At 43.6% G+C, this 20,628-nt stretch overlaps 1 protein-coding gene across 4 annotated transcripts; it reads left to right on the forward strand.

Moving 5' to 3' along the window:
• Positions 1–1,030: 1,030 nt before the first annotated feature.
• Positions 1,031–20,174, forward strand: hopx (HOP homeobox). 4 transcript variants are annotated; one of them, XM_068044693.1, is made up of 3 exons: positions 1,031–1,335; positions 11,971–12,165; positions 15,580–20,174. In XM_068044693.1, exons 2-3 carry the CDS (start codon positions 11,995–11,997, stop codon positions 15,655–15,657), a joined length of 249 nt encoding a protein of 82 aa, XP_067900794.1. In that variant the 5' UTR covers positions 1,031–1,335; positions 11,971–11,994; the 3' UTR covers positions 15,658–20,174. The 4 variants fall into 4 exon arrangements, with proteins under 4 accessions (XP_067900794.1, XP_067900801.1, XP_067900787.1 ...); XM_068044700.1 differs by lacking the exon at positions 1,031–1,335 and adding an exon at positions 1,604–1,701; XM_068044686.1 differs by lacking the exon at positions 1,031–1,335 and adding an exon at positions 11,431–11,589.
• The last annotated feature ends 454 nt before the right edge of the window (positions 20,175–20,628 follow it).

Here is a 20,628-nt window from a genome sequence, read left to right on the forward strand (position 1 = left end):
GGTTTATAATCCTAGGCTAGGAGCTGCAACCCAGGGATAAGAGTGTTGAACTGCCTGCCTAAAGAAATCGGAGATTTCAGGATATTTTTGCCCCCACCTGCAGTGAGAGGTTCTCAGGACCAGGTACAGACGTCCCAATGAAAGTTCCTACGTTTGTCATTATAATGGAGGAGGAGAAACAGCAGGAGGAGATGAAAGGAAGAAGAGTGAGGCAGTCTTTGAGAGGGTACTACCCCCTCCCAAAGAAAATACATCAGTGGGATGTATGGTCTAAAGGCTGCTACGAGAACCTGAAAGCTTTGAAATACAGTGCATCCTGAACACCAAGGTCTAGAAGCCAGAAGACAGGATATTGTCTGATTGTCCCCTATTGCCACCAGAGCTGCAGTCTGTGCTTCCCTGGAAGAGACTGACTGGCCTTTGACACTTTAAGTGTGGGCTGCTGGAGATTCACATCCACCCTATATGTATCAGCCTTGGCTCAGTGGTAGCACTCTCACCTCAGATTCAGAAGATTTTTGGGTTCAAACCCTGCTCCAAAGACTGGAGCACATAATCTAGGCTGACATTGTAACACTGGAGGTGCTGTCTTTCAGATGGGTGGTGAAACGGTGGCTCCATCTGCCCGTCAGATAGATGTAAAAGATCCCATGGCACTATTTACACCAGAGCAGGGGAGTTCTACCCAGGGACCTGGCCAATATTTATCCCTCAACCAACATCACTAAAAGAGATTATCCGGTTTGTGGGAGTTTGCTGTGTTACAAATTGGCAGAAACTACAACAGTGGCTACAGCTCGAAAGTGCTTCATTGCCTTGAGGATGTCTTAAGGTCGTGAAAGGTACTTATACAAATGCAAGTTCTTTCTTTATTCCAGTGCAGTTGCATATGCTCTGTTGATTCCTGCTGCCATGAATAAGCTCCCTGATGTTGCCACAGTGCTGGCTGTAAATGCCAGGGTCGCGACGGTCGGTTGCCTGGTTTGCTGTTGTTCAACCTGTGCAATCAGTTTAAAAATGATCACCACTTGGACAACTGAGCACCAACAAAAGTATCGGATTGCCACCATATCCCAGCTGCTGAAATAGAGCTGTATGAACCGCTTTTAAGCTGTTACGTTTTCCAGATATTTTCTATTTGTGACATGTTCCATGACTACCCTGTGCGGCAGGCTTTTCCACATAGCAGCTTATCTGAACTTTCAGAATTTGCATTTCTCTGCTGTCACCCAGCAGCCCGTGAATTTACATCCTGAAACTAGTAAGACAGAGAGACACAGACCAGCTGGGTCGCATTCTTGACTGGACAGACTTTTCAGACATTATCTAGTAGTGGTAAGTACAAAGGCTTTGATTTTTTTTTAATTAACATTCATTGTTTCCTGAAAGTGCGCCCTGGGAAAAGCGAATGATCTAATGACTGTTTGTTCCTTGGATCCCAAAAGCTGTATGTGAAGACTGGTCCATTAAAACACTGTTGGCAGCAGGTCAATGCAGCTGAATGAGTAATGCAATCCTTCAAAAGAGTGAGCAAGTTAAACGAAAACTTGTGATATGAGTCAACGTTTGTAGATCAGCTGCTTGTAGTTCTCTCTCCAGTTCTCCAGAGGTGCTTTTACACTGCAGCCATACAGCCAAGTGCATGAGGTTCTCCCTGGTCACAGTCTATAGTGAAAAAAAGCCCTTGTTCAAGAACTGAAGGTAATGTAGACCTACAGTGAGGTAGGATGATGATTCTGCCATTACAATTGCTTCTTTATGTAAATATGGGGAGTTGGCGCCTGCATGATTTCTCTCTGGAGTTTCCATAGCAACAGTCGAATCTGCTGAGCCTTTAGAGAATGGTTCCAGAGCATAAAAACATCGAATGATCCAGCATAAAAACATTTTATTTGGCCAATCAAGTCTGTAAAGGAGTATCTACTCTAATCCCACTCTCCTGCTGGATATTCATACCCTTTGATATTCCTCTTTTTAAAGCAGCTCTAACTCCCCTGTGAAAGACCATATGGTAAGTGTTTCAACAAGAATTTATGGCAAAGAATACCACAGTCTAACTTCCCTCTGTATAAACAAATAGTAAAAATGGGAGAGCAATGCATTGAGGTTGTTTTCCCAAAGGAGGATCCCACAAGTCAATATTTAAACACAAAGGATAATCCTTAGTGGCCCGAAATTTGTGGCTTTATTAATTGCAGCGAGAAAGCAGATGTGACTGAGCAGCACTCAAGTCAGTTGAAAATACCAACGGACTGTTCATCGGCATTTAGTGCCAGTCTCAGCATTCCTTCACCTCTAACATAATGTTAAAAAAAGGTAGCAAAATGTTGGTAAATAGAATAATTTTTGTTACTTCAAGCCTTGCTAACAAGAGGTTATATTTATATAGCACCTTTAATGTAATAAAACGTCCCAAGGCACTTCACAGGAGTGTTATAAAACAAAATATGGCACTGAACCATATAAGGAGATATTAGGTCAGCTGACCAAAAGTTTGGTCAAAGAGGTAGGTTTCAAGGGGTCTCTTAAAGGAGGAAAGCGAGGTAGAGAGGGGGAGGGATGTTGGGAGGGAATTCCAGAGCTCCAAGATCCTTACTAGTAAACACATACAGATTTCTTTAGCTGGGGAAGAGGTGGAGTTAGTGAGCTTAATGATGAGATGAATTTCATATGTATCATCACAGTGGTGAATGAAGTGAAATAGACATGGAGCTGGATTTTACCAGCCCTCTGGGGACAGGCTGGGAGGAAGGGGGGGGGGGGGGGGGGGGGAGGATCCTGTAAAATGGCACGAGAAGGCAGGGGTGGCGTGCCCTTCATCTTCCCACTGCCATGCCATCTTGTCAGCAGTGGGGAAGCAACAGATGACCCTCCTGTCCAGAGGCCAATTGAGCCACTTAAGTGGCCAATTGAGGGCCTCTTCCCACCTCTCCTGGCGATCTGCCAGCAGTGAGAGGCCACAGGTAAATTCTGGCGGCCTCCCAGCGGGCTCCAAGGGGGGGTGGGGTGGCCCTCCTTCTCAGGCACTCTTTGGCCCATGCAGGGACACCCCAGCAGCAATGGCTGCCCCCATGGCAATGGCCCTGCCTGCCCTCACCAACACCCACCTCCCCCTGCCTGACTGGCCCGGCACCACCACCCCCCCCAGACCTCTCTTGCCTGGTTGTGAGGGCACCATCCATTGCTGTGCCCTTCTCCTCCAGGTGCAACCCCAACAATGGCCACTGTTCCCGGTGGCATTGCTCAGGCTGCTGAGCTGCCAGCCCTCTCATTGGCTGGCATCTCTTGAAGGTGTGCGGTCATCCTCAATAGGGACAGACACCCCGGCCGCAGCTGACAAGACGCGGCCTCGGATCCTGCTGACCACCAAAGGAGGGTCGCCCTCCCGCTTTCAAGCTCGGCAGTGGGAACCCTGCTGCCAGGTCTGAATTCAGCCTCTGGAAGTACAAGAATAGCAGCTATTGGAAAGTGTAGATGGAGCAAGAGAGCAGAGACAATGGGAGGGATATGACTTACAGAAGATTACATCACCTGGAAGTGGGTTTAATGCAAGAGTCAGCAACCTGGGCATGCTGGAGGAATAGTACACCATGAAGGCTCATGCTCAGTAGGGAGGCCAGAACTGAGACTTCCCATCTGGCCCATGAAGACCAGTCAACTATCCACATTGCAGTGGCAGTGAAGGCCACTGCTGCCTTCACATTTTATACCATGAGGAGCTTCCAGATACCTCTAGGAATATCTCGGAAGTCAGCCACTTTGGCTTTTCAGGATCTAAAGGCCGGTTCTGTGATCGCACACTCCCTGTGTAGTTGGGAGCAGTTTTTCAAACCTCTAATGCTTACATTTTTGTGCCATTGAAAAGATAACAGATCAGTTTTATTTAGCTGGACAGTGCCACTTGTTTGCATTATTTGTCTGACACATTTACCCCTTTTGTCTTGTGATTTCTCCATACTGATTGTGCTCTAAATGTTGAGGGATTAGTGCTGGAGGAAGAGCTGTCCAGACAAATGGGCAATGGGCTACCTCTATGGTCACCCATAGATCTATCCTTCAGCCTTCTCTTTATCTGCATTCTTCCCTTGGGTGACATCATCTACAAGCACAGGTCAGCTTTAACATATATGATGTCTCTGTCGAAACATCTCCACCAGTTCTCATAAACCCTGGATTACCTCTGCAGAGACAGACTGTTTGTCTGACACCGGGGCCAGATGAGTCACAACTCAGCATCAGAACAGCCAAGCTATAAAATTCACTCTCTTGACACTGATTGCATCTCCTTTCCCCTGCAACTCTCTCAGGCTAATCTAGATGAATCTTTTGAGGGGGTCCTTCGGTGGATTGGAAAATGTTTATATTGCCTTTCAGAGGCATTTGATATGGTTCCACACAAGAGATTATTAACAAAATTGAGAGCACATGGAATGGGAGGTAACCTTTTGACATGGGTTGGCAATTAGCTGGGTGTAGGAGGCAGGGAGTGGGGATAAAGGGTTCATTCTCTGATTGGCAGAGTACAAGTGGTATTCTCCAGTGAACTGTACTGGGGCCTCAGCAATTCACCGTAAATGTTAATGGCTTGGATGAAGGAATAGAAAGTTGTATATTGAAGTTTGCAGATGACACTAGATTAGAAGGCACAGCAAGTTGTGCAGATGGCAACAGCAAGTGACAAAGAAACAAAGACAGTTTAAGCGGGTGAGCAAAACTATAGCAAATCAAGTTCAATATGGGGAGGCAGGAGGTCATTCAATTTGGATCTGAATAACAAATTGGAATATTTTCTTAATGATGGAAGGCTAGGAACTAAGGAGGAGCAAAGGGATTTAAATGTTCATGTGCTCAAATCATTAAATTGCTAGTGTGCAGGTACAAAAGTAATCATAAGGTTAGTGGAATGTTAGCCTTTCTCTCAAGGGGATTGAAATTCAAAAGTGAGGAAGTGATGCTTTGATCATACTGAGCCATGTTCAGGCCCCATTTGGAGTGCTGTGCTCAGTTTTGGGCACCAAATCTCATCAAATTAGACTTGGAAAGGGGACAGTAGATATCCCAGAACTAAATCGAGGTTTAAAGGATTAAATTATTAGGACAAGTTGCATAAAAACTTGGCTCCTAACCCCTTGAGTATAGAAGGTTCAGAGGCGATCAAGTGGAGGTATTTCAAATTCTTCAAGGATTCAATAGGATAGATGCAGAGAAACTATTTCCTCTGATTGGAGAATCCAGGATAAGGGACGTATTCTTAAAATTAAATCTAGCCCCTTTAGAAGTGCAAATAGGGAACTCTTTTTCCCCAAATGAAATCTGGATCCAGCTGTCCCAAAGGTTTTGCATGCTGTGTCAAGTGCAATTTTCAACACTGAGAATGATAGATTTTTAAGTACTGTTGAAAATGTTGAAAATGACATGTTGTCGAAGCTTTTCGTCTTGCACACATCAGGACAATCCTCAAGAATACCAATGTAAGGGAAAACAAGAACTTTATACTGTAAGAGAAGAGAGTGTTGATTGGTTGGCAAGTGAACTCTGATTGGTAGCGGCATTGCCATGCAGAATGCACCAGTTTATGTTGACTGGTGTCAAGCTTTGTTTGAAATTTAAAGCTTGACTCTGATTGGTCAAGACATTGCCCTGAGGAATGAGCCAGTGAATGACTATCGCTTGTTTTGTTTAGCTGAAACAGGCACAATGTTTATACATGCTCTTTCTGTCTGCAAAGAACAGGGCCCTAATATATGTAGCTTCCAGTATGTGCAAATGCGCCACACTGCAAGCCCTACTGACAATCTTAAATTGGTTGTCAGCGTAATTCTTAACACACTGAGCATTATTTAGCAAATGTTGTCCAATCGCGAATCACATCTAATTTTGGACACTGTTTTGAGTTTTGCAAGCATGGGCTGGTTGGATACGGCCTGTACCTTGCCTGTTGCGAACTGTGGAAGGGACAAGTTGTTTGATATGATCTGCCAGTCTTTGGGATGTACGGCCTACATACCGAGCATCAGACTGCCATTGAAATTCATATATCATATTACCATTTTTGTGATGGGCAGGACCTCTTTTTGGCTTGACGGCAGCACCCTGTTATTGGCGAACACCACAAGTGTTGCTACTGCATAGTAGCAGCATGAAACAGCTAGCTTCACCTCCAAAGTTCTCAAAGTAGCCTCTCAGCCCAGGTACCGGAAATAAAGACTGTCACACAAGCAGGCAAGAAAGCAGCTGTGAGGTTTCAGTACTTGTTGGCATATTTCCCTGTTGTATCTTCAGCCCCCTCAATAGCCACCATGTTTCCACCTGGCTTTCACTGGCAAGTTCCAGGAAACCGTGGGCCCAGAATTAAACTGCAAAAGCCATGTTAATATCACTGTAACTGAGTGATTAACATGTCAAATTGACAATCCGCCTCACTCCAGGGGGTTGCTTGCACACAGCCTAATGTGCTAAATGCAGAAGTCAGTGGGTTGCAGTCAGCTTCCCAACACATGTCAGTTTCCTTGGTTTTAATCCCCCAACCCACCTCCTCTTGTACCATAAATTTAGCCCTTGTTACTGTGATGAATTTTTCAGCAGGCTCCACAAGCAGATCTGTGAAAGCTGAGTGTTAAACAGAAACAACAGCCAAACTTTATTGATATATATCTCTTTTTCTTATTTGAGGTAACATTTAAAGATACAGATGTTTGTTAGTCTGACATTAGACATAGGCGATATTGAAAAATGGATGATAATGAGTTGGCAGAGCGTTTTACATCACTCCCATCCATTACTTCAAAGAAATAAAAATCGGGACAGATGTAAAATGGGCTGCAATTCACCGTCACCCATTTTACACTGTCACAAAAAGTCAAAATTGATCCCTCACTGATTTTCATAGATCTCCTCAGGCTGTTAGGCACAATTCATTTTATCAGCTGCTGACATTAGAACTGATTGACTGACTGCCTAAATTGAAAACAAAGAACAAAGAACAGTACAGCACAGGAACAGGCCATTCGGCCCTCCAAGCCTGCGCCGATCTTGATGCCTGCTGAAACTAACACCTTCTGCACTTCCGGGGCCCATATCCCTCTAATTCCTTCCTATTCATATATTTGTCAAGATGTCTCTTAAACGTCGCTATCGTATCTGCTTCCACCACCTCCCCTGGCAGCAAGTTCCAGGCACTCACCACCCTCTGTGTAAAAAACTTGCCTCTCACATCCCCTCTAAACTTTGCCCCTCGCACCTTAAACTTATGTCCCCTAGTAACTGACTCTTCCACCCTGGGAAAAAGCTTCTGACTATCCACTCTGTTCATGCCGCTCATAACTTTGTAAACCTCTATCATGTCGCCCCTCCACCTCCGTCGTTCCAGTGAAAACAATCCAAGTTTTTCCAACCTCTCCTCATAGCTAATGCCCTCCAGACCAGGCAACATCCTGGTACACCTCCTCTGTACCCTCTCCAAAGCCTCCACGACCTTCTGGTAGTGTGGCGCCCAGAATTGCACGCAATATTCTAAGTGTGGCCTAACTAAAGTTCTGTACAGCTGCAGCATGACTTGCCAATTTTTATACTCTATGCCCCGACCGATGAAGGCAAGCATGCCGTATGCCTTCTTGACTACCTTATCCACCTGCGTTGCCATTTTCAGTGACCTGTGGACCTGTACGCCCAGATCTCTCTGCCTGTCAATACTCCTAAGGGTTCTGCCATTTACTGTATACGTCCCACCTGCATTAGACCTTCCAAAATGGATTACCTCACATTTGTCCAGATTAAACTCCATCTGCCATTTCTCCGCCCAAGTCTCCAACCGATCTATATCCTGCTGTATCCTCTGACAATCCTCATCATTATCCGCAACTCCACCAACCTTTGTGTCGTCTGCAAACTTACTAATCAGACCAGCTACATTTTCCTCCAAATCATTTATATATACTACAAACAGCAAAGGTCCCAGCACTGATCCCTACGGAACACCACTAGCCACATCCCTCCATTCAGAAAAACACCCATCCACTGTTACCCTCTGTCTTCTGTGACTGAGCCAGTTCTGTATCCATCTTGCCAGCTCACCTCTGATCCCCTGTGACTTCACCTTTTGCACCAGTCTGCCATGCGGGACCTTGTCAAAGGCTTTACTAAAGTCCATATAGACAACATCCACCACCCTTCCCTCATCAATCATCTTCATCACTTCCTCAAAAAACTCAATCAAATTAGTAAGACACGACCTCCCCTTCAAAAACTATGCTGTCTCTCGCTAATAAGTTTGTTTGTTTCCAAATGGGAGTAAATCCTGTCCCGAAGAATCCTCTCTAATAGTTTCCCTACCACTTTCGTAAGGCTCACCGGCCTATAATTTCCTGGATTATCCTTACCGCCCTTCTTAAACAAAGGAACAACATTGGCTATTCTCCAGTCCTCTGGGACCTCACCTGTAGCCAATGAGGATGCAAAGATTTCTGTCAAGGCCCCAGCAATTTCTTCCCTTGTATTCTCGGGTAGATCCCATCAGGCCCTGGGGACTTATCTACCTTAATGCTTTGCAAGACACCCAACACCTCCTCCTTTTTGATAATGAGATGACTGAGACTATCTGCACTCCCTTCCCTAGGCTCATCATCCACCAAGTCCTTCCCCTTGGTGAATACTGATGCAAAGTACTCATTTAGCACCTCACCCATTTCCTCTGGCTCCACGCATAGATTCCCATCTCTGTCCTTGAGTGGGCCAACCCTTTCCCTGGTTACCCTCTTGCTCTTTATATATGTACAAAAAGCCTTGGGATTTTCCTTAATCCTGTTTGCCAATGACTTTTCATGACCCTTTTTAGCCCTCCTAACTCCTTGCTTAAGTTCCTTCCTACTGTCTTTATATTCCTCAAGTGCTTCATCTGTTCCTAGCCTTCCAGCCCTTACAAATGCTTCCTTTTTCTTTTTGACTAGGTTCACAATATCCCATGTTATCCAAGCTACCCGAAACTTGCCAAACTTGTCTTTCTTCCTCACAGGAACATGCTGGTCCTGGATTCTAATCAGCTGACGTTTGAAAGACTCCCACATGTCAGATGTTGATTTACCCTCAAACAACCGCCCCCAATCTAAATTCTTCAGTTCCTGCTTAATATTGTTATAATTAGCCTTCCCCCAATTTAGCACCTTCACCCGAAGACTACTCCTATCCTTATCCACAAGTACCTTAAAACTTATGGAATTATGGTTACTGTTCCTGAAATGCTCCCCCACTGAAACTTCGACCACCTGGCCGGGCTCATTCCCCAATACCAGGTCCAGAATAGCCCCATCCCTAGTTGGACTATCTACATATTGTTTCAAGAAGCCCTCCTGGATGCTCCTCACAAATTCTGCCCCATCCAAGCCCCTAGCGCTAAGTGAGTCCCAGTCAATATTGGGGAAGTTAAAATCACCCACCACTACAACCCAGTTACCTTTACATCTTTCCAAAATCTGTCTACATATCTGCTCCTCTACCTCCCTCTGGCTGTTGGGAGGCCTGTAGCAAACCCCCAACATCATGACTGCACCCTTCCTATTCCTGAGCTCCACCCATATTGCCTCGCTGCGTGACCTCTCTGAGGTGTCCTCCCGCAGTATAGCTGTGATATTCTCCTTAACCAGTAATGCAACTCCTCCACCCCTTTTACATCCCCCTCTATCCCGCCTGAACTTAGATGCTATTTACTAAGAGATGGTTAGTACAGCTTGCCAGTCTGCTAATGGACTCAATTCAGTACTTCATCGAGAGACAGAGCACAGGTCTATGCCTGTGAAGGCCACAGTATGAGTTCCTCCTCTCAGTCAATCAGCAAAAGGTTACATTCAGTAAGGGACAAACTAATTGCCTATAAAGGGGTGCTTGGGCACTCAATAAATCCAAGTAGGGAGCATTTTTTGATTGGGACTGGCCAATTTAGAAATGTAAATTTTGTACTCCCATTTGGAAGAGTGCATGATTATGCCAGATGTCTGCACACTTTGCATTACATGTAGGTGGGTTTAAGAAGTGCTTGAAACAGGCAGGAGGTTAATTTACATATTTATTTGGGGCAGAAAGATTCTGCATACCATTTCCCAATGCTTCAGCATGTCCATTCAGTATCATGCCCATTTGAAATGGATGGATTGCCCAGTGTTGCCAGCTATGGGAAGGACATAACAATGTTAATAATGTTCAACCATTGCATAAATTTTTTCTTGTTTTTTCTGCTGACACTTCACTCTCCTGAGCCTTTGTGCCAATTGTTCTAATTGTTTTCATTATTCTCATTATTAATACTGGCAGCAGTGCATTTCTCAACGGTAGGTCGAACTGAGGTGTTTTGAGGAAGAGAAGGACCAAAAGAGAGATACGAGGCAGGCTATGCTGCACCAGAGATGTTCTGTGCCTACATTCTGGTTTCCTGGACACTGACATCAGCAGATACAAGTGAAGTTATTTCACTTTGGGAGGTGAATGGTGTTTGAGGAGGTTACTATTCACAAAGGAAGCTGGGACAGTGGGCCCCACATCCTCAAGATATATGAATGCCTGACCAAGCACAATGCTGGGTATTCCTTGAAAAGTACCACTTTTCTCCTTACTATAGGAAATTCAACAGAAATTAGCCCCATTGAATTTCAACTCATTTAGGCCCACGCTCCAATTTCCAGTCAAGCCTGGGATTGACGTCTGAAGCAGGCAGGAGATTCATTTGCTTATGCAAAAGGGGGAGGGGAGATGGGGCACCAATTTATTTTGCAGCCCATGGACGTGCTGAGTGTCCAGCATGCTCATTGAAATTATGGAGAGGAATCCTGCAGGCTGCAAGGCCTTTAGGAGACCAGTAAATACTTCAGGCCTGTTAAAAGCCTATTCATGTTTTTTTTTGTTCTTTTTCTCAATTGTATCCTCCCATTTGTGTCAAAGAAAACCCCATTTCTAATTACTCAAATGTGAACAACACCCTTATTGGAAAGATGACATGAGCTGGTTGTCCAGGCCTCTGAGCCTGGGGAAAATAGTAGCATAGGGTAGTTGAAGTGGGAAGGAGACATTTAAATGAGGGGAAATTTTTGAAGCTGAAAAAAATGAGTAGGAAACATTTGCTTTCAATAACTCAAAATGAAGAAATACCTGGGATTTTACTTCACAAAGCAGAGCCGACACATCAAAAGTACTTCATTGACTGTAAGGTGCTTTGGGACATCCTGCAGTCATGAAAGGTGCTATGTAAATGTAAGTCTTTCTTCACTTTATCAGGTTACTGTATCATTGTTCAGCCACTGGAGGAAAACAATGTCTTGATGAATTGGCATCTGATCCTGTGCCATTTGTTTTGGGTCAGGTCCATTATCTGGTAAACCTGAGTTCACTCTGAAATTCACCTATTGCAATGCTGTGCATCTCTCCCCGCCCTCTCTCTCTTTCAATTTTGTATTGGAGGTTTGCAGCAAACAAGCAGTCTGCATGGTAACCAGAACGAACTGGGAATTACTTCAGGAAACCCGTGGGCTCCAATTCTCTACTGCTGCTTTGCATCGTGCCTAGCAACGTTAAGTGAAGGCTTTTTTTTTTGGATGTAAAGTTTGGGTAAGGGAACACTTGTTTCATTTAGGGATATAAACGACACTGCTGACGTTCTCTCACATTATGCCTGTTTATGGGTCACTATACTCTAATTAAGTAACTGCAGAATTAAACCAGGTATTTTACGTTGTTAGTGTCAAATTCCTCTGGTAGTGTTTAGTTTTTGCTTGGGTCGAGTGAGGAAGGATCGCTCTAGTGTCTCTCTACTGATGCATAACAAACTATTTCACTAGGGTGTGATAATTTGTTAGCATAGAGACTTTTTTCGCCAGAGGCAGGCGATGTTTTTTTTATTAGGCGGTGGCATTGAGTGTCAAGTTTATGAAATAAAAACTCCTCACAACCTACCTTCCCTCTCTCTCTCTCTCCAATCCCTGTTCGCAGAAATCCCTCCTGGGAGCCAGCACGATGGAGCAGAGCGGGGCAGAGAGTTCGGCTGATCACGGATCCGGAACTTTGAACCTGAAAGACGATCAGATTCACCTGTTAGAAGATAATTTCGCCCGAATGAAGCAGCCGGATGCCTCGTCTCTGATGCTGGTGGCGGCGGAATGTGGTCTGTCAGAAGCGGAGACAGCGGTAGGTGAAACACACCGAGCCGAGAGCAGGCAACTCTGGTACTGCCATCCTATGGGGAACTATAGGGCTCCCACTTAACTCCAGTCCTCAGATGTTGAATATAAATATTGATATTGATTCGGCTTTTATGTCAATTGATTGTCATCAACCTCTCCAATATATTGAAACAACCTCAGGCATTTGAGTACCTACTGATCTGTGTATTCAAATTCTGTATTTTAATTGTGGCTCGTTCTCTGAGCTTTAGAATCTGTTTGTAAATTTTGTAAACTCAATCTCGTCCGGGATTGCTAATTTTTTTTTTTTTGTTTTCTTTGAACATTTTTTTTTTATTTCTAAAAGATATTGGGGGTAAGACTGTTTGAGCAGATTGGAGCAGAAATAAAAACAAGAAATGCTGGAAATACTCAGCAGGTCTGGCAGCATCTTGTGGAGAGAGAAGCAGAGTTAACCAGAGTTGGCAACGCCTGTCTGGCTTAATAGGAACGTAGACTCGTGGATCCCAGTCGTCTATTCAGGGCTCCCATTGAGTGAAATTCTATACCAGAAGAGGAACTCCGAAAGACTAATCCTATAATGTTATTAGTATTTGCTTGAATTTATCAGCTGTTATTCGTCAAACTCTCCTTTACTGATAATGATATAAACCTATTGCCCACAGTCTACAGGGCCTGAATAATACAGTAATAAAAACCAAGTGCTGGAAATACTCAGCAGGCCTGGTAGCATCTGTGGAGAGAGGAAGTTATGTTTCAGGTCTGTGACCTTTTCATCAGAACTGATGGGTCACAGACAGAAAACGTTAACTCTGATTCTCTCTCCACAGATGCTGCCAGACCTGCTGAGCATTTCCAGCACTTGGTTTTTATTTCAGATTTCCAGCATCTGCAGTATTTTGCTTTTATTTTACTGAATAATACAGTTCTATTTCTACCTCATGGGATCATAGGAAATAGCAGGAGTAGGCCATTCAGCTCATCCAGCCTGTTCCGCCATTCAAACTGATTCATGGCTGATCATCTACCTCTGCACCATTTCCTCCCACTATCCCCATATCCCTTGATGTCACTAGTATGCAGAAGTCTGTTTATTTCTGTCTTGAACATGCTCAATCCTTGAGCTTTCACAGCCCTCTGGGGTAGAGAATTCTACAGATTCACCACCCTCTGAGTGAAGAAATACCACCTCATCTCAGTCTTAAATGGCCTTCCCCTTATTCTTAGACTGTCCCCTGGCTCTAGACATACCAACCAGAGGAAACATCCTATCCACGTCTACTCTGTCATGCCCGGTTTGAAACTTTTTTTTTAATGAGATCACCTCTCATTCTTCAAAACTTGAGAATACGGGCCCAGTTTCTGCAATCTCTCTCATAAGACAATCCTGTTCGTTGGTTTTGAGCTGTTTAAACATCGTAGCTGTCTAGTTTTGGAAAAGGTCTTTTTTTTTTTAAGAACTGTTGCCTTGCTGTTGGATAAAGCCTCTTGCTGAATTCCAAGATCTGTTGGTGTGAACTAGAGGTTTTTGCAAATAAATAAGAATGTGGATCTCCAATACTTAGTGGGGGAATATTGCTCGGAGCTTCAGGGTACCCAGCCTGTAATTTTCCATCCATTAATTTTTACTATGTTCTGTGTTAATTGGCAGAAAATCATAGGTTGCATACCTGCTCTTTTCCAAGATGGGTGTGCAGATCACTGAATCACCCCAATAGGTGGCACCAGAGCCTGCACCTAAAGGCCCATGATAATAAAAATGTCTGTTTGATAATGTCAATGGAAGCTGATCCATTTTCTGCCATAAAGGATCAGGCTGTTTAGAGCAGATAATGGGAGCAGTAATAGATGCTCAGAACAGATAAACAAACTGGTTATATTTTACAAAAAAGAGGTTTGGGTGTGTCTCTGGCTGTAACTCAGACTTCAAATGATATACAGGAACTGTTGGAGCCTGAACTCCTATCTGTGGTTTACCTCTCAACCCTACTTTAGTGCCATATATGTATGTCTGGCCATTATTCATATTTAACCCTATAAATGCCATTTTACTTCCTGTTTAAACCCTAGAAGTACCAGAATATATAATCTTTAAATGAGAATACTGAACATTCTCCAAGAAATGCTGAGCCTGATGATTATATTCCATTTCAACCTCGTTGGAATGCAAAAAATGTTGGTCATTGAGCACCGATTGGATTAACAGTTCTGTAAATATATCTTCAAATCTGTGAAAGCACCAGACTTTGTAATACCTGCCGATGGCCTCATGACACTATATGGCCTAATCCAAATGAGCAGGAGCTTCAATTGACCATCATTTAATCCTCCTCCAATGCCTCTCCTGTTATCTAGTGAGGTGGGATTGCACTCTCCTGGTTCCATTCTTATCCAGTTGTAGCTACAGAAACACCAGCAATAACTTTTTTTATTTCTCTTTCTGCTCATTCACTTACTTTTGAATTTTATCCCTCTTTCCCTCGGTGACATCATCTGAAAATATGCATCAGTTTCCACATGTATACTGATGACACCCAGGTCTACCTTACTGCTGCCACCATCTCTCTCGACCCCTCCATTGTCTATAAATGTTCTCCCCAACTAACTATTTAGAAGGCTGAAGCCATTGTCTTCAGTTATTGTTTTCAGTCTTTGGCAACTGTTTGAAATTGAACCAGTCTGTTTGTAAATTTTTGGTGTCATATTTGAATTAAGATAAGCTTCTGATCGCCTATCCATGCTGTCACTAAAACCACCAATTTCCACCTCTTACATTGCCCAACTCTGCTGCTGCCAAAATATCTGGTGCTGAAACCCTCGTTCATGTCTTTGTTACCTCTAGACACAACTCTTCCATCATACTCCTGCCCAGCCTCCCACTATTCTCTGTAAACTGTGGTTATCCAAAACTCTGCTGCCCATGTCCTAACTTGTATCCCGGTGCTCTCTGACCTACATTTGATTCTCAGTTAAGCACCAGTTCAACTTTTTTTTTTTTTAATTCACATCCATGGTTTTAAATCCCTTCATGGCCTCACCCCTCCCTATCTCTAATCTCCTCAAGCCCCACAACCTTCTGATATCATCTGTGCTCCTTTTTAATTCTGGCCTCTTGAGCATTATCAATTTTAATCGCTCCTCCATTGGTGACTGTGCCTTCAGTTACCAAGGTCCTAAATTCTCTAATTCCCTCCCAAAATATCTACACCTCTCTACTGGTCGTTTTTTTTTTTTTAAAAAAGAGACTCCTTAAAACCTGTCTGACCCAGCTTTTGGTCATCTGCCCTAATATCTCCCATGTGTTAAATGTTGTTTGATAATGTTCCTTTTGAAGCACCTTGGGACATTTTACTGCATTAAAGACACTTGTATAAATTGGAAACCATAATCTCACCAGTTTTTTGTTTGTATCTCTTAGCAATGGTTTAAGTGGCGCTATGCAAAGTGGAGACAATCAGAAGGGTTTCCTCCAGAATGTGGATCTGTCAAAGACTAATGACTGGTAAAGACAGCCAAAGGCATCACCATGGAGTTAATTCCACACCACTGCAGGCTACATCCCTGCACAGGCTGTGTTCAGTGTGAATGTCTCCTAGTCTAGGGTCTGAGCATTATTCCTTTTCAATAACTTTTTTTGTTTGTTTGTGTGAATTCAATGTATGTTTGATTTCTTCTTTTGCATAGTTTGAGTCTCATTTTTGGATTGCTCATTTAGATTAATTATATACTAATTTCAGTTTAACATTTATTAGATGAGTAATTTGTTTATTGGGTTTAAGTGCAATTAAATGCTTTATCTGCACAACATTTAATATATAATTTGAAATAAAGACCAGTACTGTAAGCCTTTCATTCCCTCCTTTTTCTTAAATAAAGCAAGCCTGTTTCATTTACTGAATCTACTTTGTCCAGTGACAAACTATCTATCACAAAGACTTGCATCTGCCTGTTCTCCTACAGGAGTAGTAGGATTGATGAGGGGAGACTTGAGGAAAGGATCCATAAGGTTTACTATTTGCTGTTCTAAGTGAAGGAATTGCATCATAGGCTGTGAGTGGTGAGTGCTTCATCTACATATTTGTGGTTGGAAGAGGCAGGGAATGCATGTTGAGGCAGGGTGCATGCTCTTTCCCCCGCCACTGCTGTGTTTGAGACTTCAGTCTCCTGCTGAGCCTATGACTGGCCACTGCTTATACTGTTTTTTCTGATTAAACCTAATCCATGAGGGGTCCTGGGGAGCCCTTGGAGCAGGCTTTCAGCTATCCCTTCAGAAACACCCTGATGCAGATCCACACTGCCTGCATCTGGGCTTGCCAGCTGGACATGCTGGCCATGTATGTGTATTAGTCCCCATCTGTGTAGCAGAGCCTGGTCTCCAATCGTCTCAGCCATCCCTGCCACTGGACAAAGACCTTGCTTCGCTCGGACTGTGTGGTAGTCAGTGTGCAACGCCATCCCATGTTAAAAGAATCCGCGCACAGGCCCCTTCTACCCTCTCAAATTGAACTTTGAGAACTGGAGTATCAGGATTGGACTATTCCTTCACCTAAGGACCACAACTCGAGTGGAAGAAAATCATCCTCATTCCTGAGGGACTGCCTAAGAGAAGAGCATGCTCTACTGTTGGTGTTGAGTTTAGTTTGTATATCTTGGGACACTCCAACTTCTGGGGCAGATAAAGCAGGCAGGAAAGTCGGTCTGAGGGGATCTTCGTGCTGGAGATGTGTCTTGTGTCCCAGAATAGTTAGATTTGGGAGGACGACAAAGTGTGTTGGAATTCTCCAGAATTCAGAAGATGTGACGAGTTAAATCAGTTGGGCATAAACAGGGTGTTGTGTATATTCAATGAGCTTGAGCTGACTTTTTTTTTGTGACGGCTTTGCTCAGTTAGTGGTGCTCTTACCTCTACCTCTTCAAGTGGATCCCATAGCAAAGAGGAGCAAGAGATTCCATGGAGTCCTAATAGATTCTTGTCCGGTGTTTGTGGAACTTTGCTTTGTGAATTGACTGCTATGTTGCAATGTACAATGCTAGGCAGTTTCCACCCCCCCCCCCCCCCCCCCCAGCCACCAACATAAAAATTAGTCAACCATTCAAATGCCCAGTGGTGTATATTGAGTGGTATAGATGGCATCAAATGATGCTCAGTGAGCTAGCTGGTTAGGATTTACTGGAGCTCCGCTGAATCTCCAGTAATGCTTTGTGAATTACTGTTTTTTGCTGTGAACTGACTGACTAAAGATCCCTTGGGGACTTGTCTCTACGGTGTTGCTTGCAAATGAAAGGGAGCTGGACACTGATTGCAATGGCACGCGTGGACAAAGCTGCACTTCCTCCTCCATCTGCCTTGAGTTTCTAGAGCGTTTATGAAATGAGAATGGGAGGGGGGTGATTTAGAATGGTATTGGCAGCACAAATCCTTATGCAGTTACTTGCAGACGAGGCCTTGTCTAGAAACTACCAGAACGGATGTTCTGGAGTGAGGTTCTGAAGCAAATCTCTGTCTTCAGAAACAGATAAGAAGCATTAACTGGCAAAGGCTCTCCTACTTGTCTAATTCCTACTGCCACAGACCTCCCCAGAATTTCAATAGCCTCTTCTGCATTGAAGTAAGAAGCGGTCAGAGGTCTAAGGAAAGTTTGTCCTCTCTCTCCATTGCCTTCCTCTTTTCATTTGTGGACTGTTTGCTTCTTCACCTTTCAGAAGATATGTGAAAAGTATAGCATCTATAGTGCTGAGCATGCTGATTAGTGGATGGAGGAAAGGATTATGCTAACCCCTCTTTTACAATCTAATCCAAACTTCTACCTGCAAGTATGCAGACCAAATAGTGATGGAATGGCGCATGCCAAGATTTGGGTTTCAATGTGACCAGGTATTTAGAGAAGTAATGAGTTCTGGAATTTGGGGCAGGAGAAACTTGGCTTTGAAGCTGTGAAATTCACTTTCATACTCAGTAGTTGAGACAGAAAATTCATTAACAAGATAGGGGTGTTGCTTGCTAGGCCATTTCTGAGGACCGTTAAGAATCCACCACAATATTCTGGGTCGGGAGTCACATATACCACACCAGGGTATAGACAGCAGATTTTCTTCCCTCCAGGACAGTAGTGAGCCGGATAGTTTTATCTAGTAGTTTCATGGTTAACACTAGCTTTTCCTTATTCCAAATTTATTCAACAATTCAAATTCCTCAGCTGCTATGGTGGGATTTAAACCTTGTCTCCAGATCATTAGTCTAGACCATTAGTCCAGTAACATAACTACTATGCTGCCACCCCCCACCCCCCCCCCCCCCCCCCCACCCCCAACTGCTTCAAGACTAGATTGGATGGGCAGATAAAGGAAGAGGGATTGAATAGATGTGGGAACCTGGTGGGTAAATGTGATTAGAACTATTCACACGGAAAGTGTAAAATTTAAAACCTTACAATAAGAATTCAGACAAATTAGTATGGTCCAAGGAGACACATGTCGTGATATCAGGATACTTTTATTAAGGCAATACTTAAATCCAAGGCAGTCAATATCCTAGTCCAGGTGGCCTTTATGCTCCACTGGCTCTAGTGGTACAGACAGCTCATGACTCCTTGTTTTTTTTTCTCCCCTTTTTTTTTTATCGTCTTTGAATCTGCACACTGCAACTCTCTAGGCCAGTACCTTTTTTTTAATTTCCTTTTGTAGCCAGTGGTTCTTTCTGTGCTGAGTCATTAATTCTTAACCTAATTTTAATTTTGGTTCTGCCATTTGTCTATCGGTCCTTTCATCAATACATTTAACGTTGTCACATGGCTACATTATGCAAAACAAGGTGTCCTTGGTGTACAAGTAATCTGTTGTTGGCCTCTAAGACAAACATTTGCTAGACTTGCTGGCTTCTGCACGCATCGTGAATTATCAGTTCAAGGTCCCTTAATTCGTACATCTACCAAGCATTGCTCACTACTTTTGTTACATTCTGATAGCCACCTGCTGCATAGTTCCAATGTGCTATTTCCCCCTTCTCCACCATGCCCCCACCCCCCACCCCCCCCCCCCACTTGTTAGGTGGACTGATAATGTGATTTTGACTAACTCAAGCTACACAAGCAGTATTGTCCCAACTTGCTATATCTAAAGTTAACTCTTCTACCAAAGCGTGTACATAACATTAAAAGGCACATAAAATTGATGTAAAACTATGTGAAGCCAGGAAAAAATGATGGAAATGTGGATTCTGACAGAAGGAAAATGGCACTGTGGACTGGTTGAATAGTTGGGGGGGGGGGGGGGAATTGCACTAATATAGACTGAACAGACTAGGGCGGTTACCCTTACCTTGGCTATCCTAATCAGGTCATTAAATTTGTGACATTGAGCTCAATGGTTGTGGTGGAGGTGAAACTAAGTCATTGCCACCTCCTTCCACTGTGCTGTCACTTGCTTGTGAAGGCCTTCACCCTTACCCTAAATGAGCTTCCCCTCCTCCAGCTCTTGCTCATGCTGACAAATGCTTAGAAAAAAATACTTTCACTGCTGCAAGCAATGGGACAATTTGAATCAGTGACATCCAACTGTGGGCATTTTAAAAATCATTTTGAACTTGTTTTGTCCAGAATATGGAGATTAAGGGCTGGATTCTTCATCAATCTTTCCCAGCGTAGAATGAGGCAAAATTTGGTAGTGAGACCTGCTGCCTGGACTGGGATTTCACCCCCCACCCCCTCCCCCACCCTACCAACCTGCTGCATACAAATGAGAAAATGGTGAACAACCTTTCTTGATCCCCTGCAGTCCAAAGCACTCCGACAGTGCTATTGGGTAGGGAATACAAGGATTTTGACCAAGTGACAAAGTTAGGATGCTGGGCAAATTTGAGAAGGTGGTGTTCCCATGCGCCTGCTGCCCTTATACGTCTGGGTGGCGAAGGTCAGGATTGGAGGCTGCTTTGATCAATTTTAGTTCTGTCTGAGCAAAGAAACACTGTATCGTCACAATATTATGTTTTTATGGCGTACATTTTGTAGAAGTGAGAGGACCTGAATAAAATCTGTTCACAAACTCGTGTCTTTTTTTTTGTTCAGCTGATTAAAGATTTTTGCATAAACAAGAATATGTTGGACTGTCTTGACGTATATACAGGAATACCAACAGTGGTGTATACTCTCAGGAATAACTGCAATGACATACACCCATATATTCTTGTCTAATATTTATATAATAGACATAACTCAGTGTATACTTCTTGCAAGCCCCTTACAAATCCCAATTGCCCCTTCTGGAAGTGCTGTGATGGTTTTAGAAGCCTCTTTTCAGATACTCCAGTTTGAAAAGGCTGACCACAACATGTAATGCCTAATTTCTCTGGGTCGTTCTCTCGGAACAGTTGGAACGCGGAAAATGACACAGCTGGGGTTGGGCATCATTCCTCAGAGTTTAAATACACAGACTTGTTTCAGGCAGGCGCTTCCTACCTATATCAAGGAAT

This window comes from Heterodontus francisci, chromosome 1 (assembly GCF_036365525.1).
Source record: "Heterodontus francisci isolate sHetFra1 chromosome 1, sHetFra1.hap1, whole genome shotgun sequence".
Taxonomy (NCBI): Eukaryota; Metazoa; Chordata; class Chondrichthyes; order Heterodontiformes; family Heterodontidae; genus Heterodontus; species Heterodontus francisci.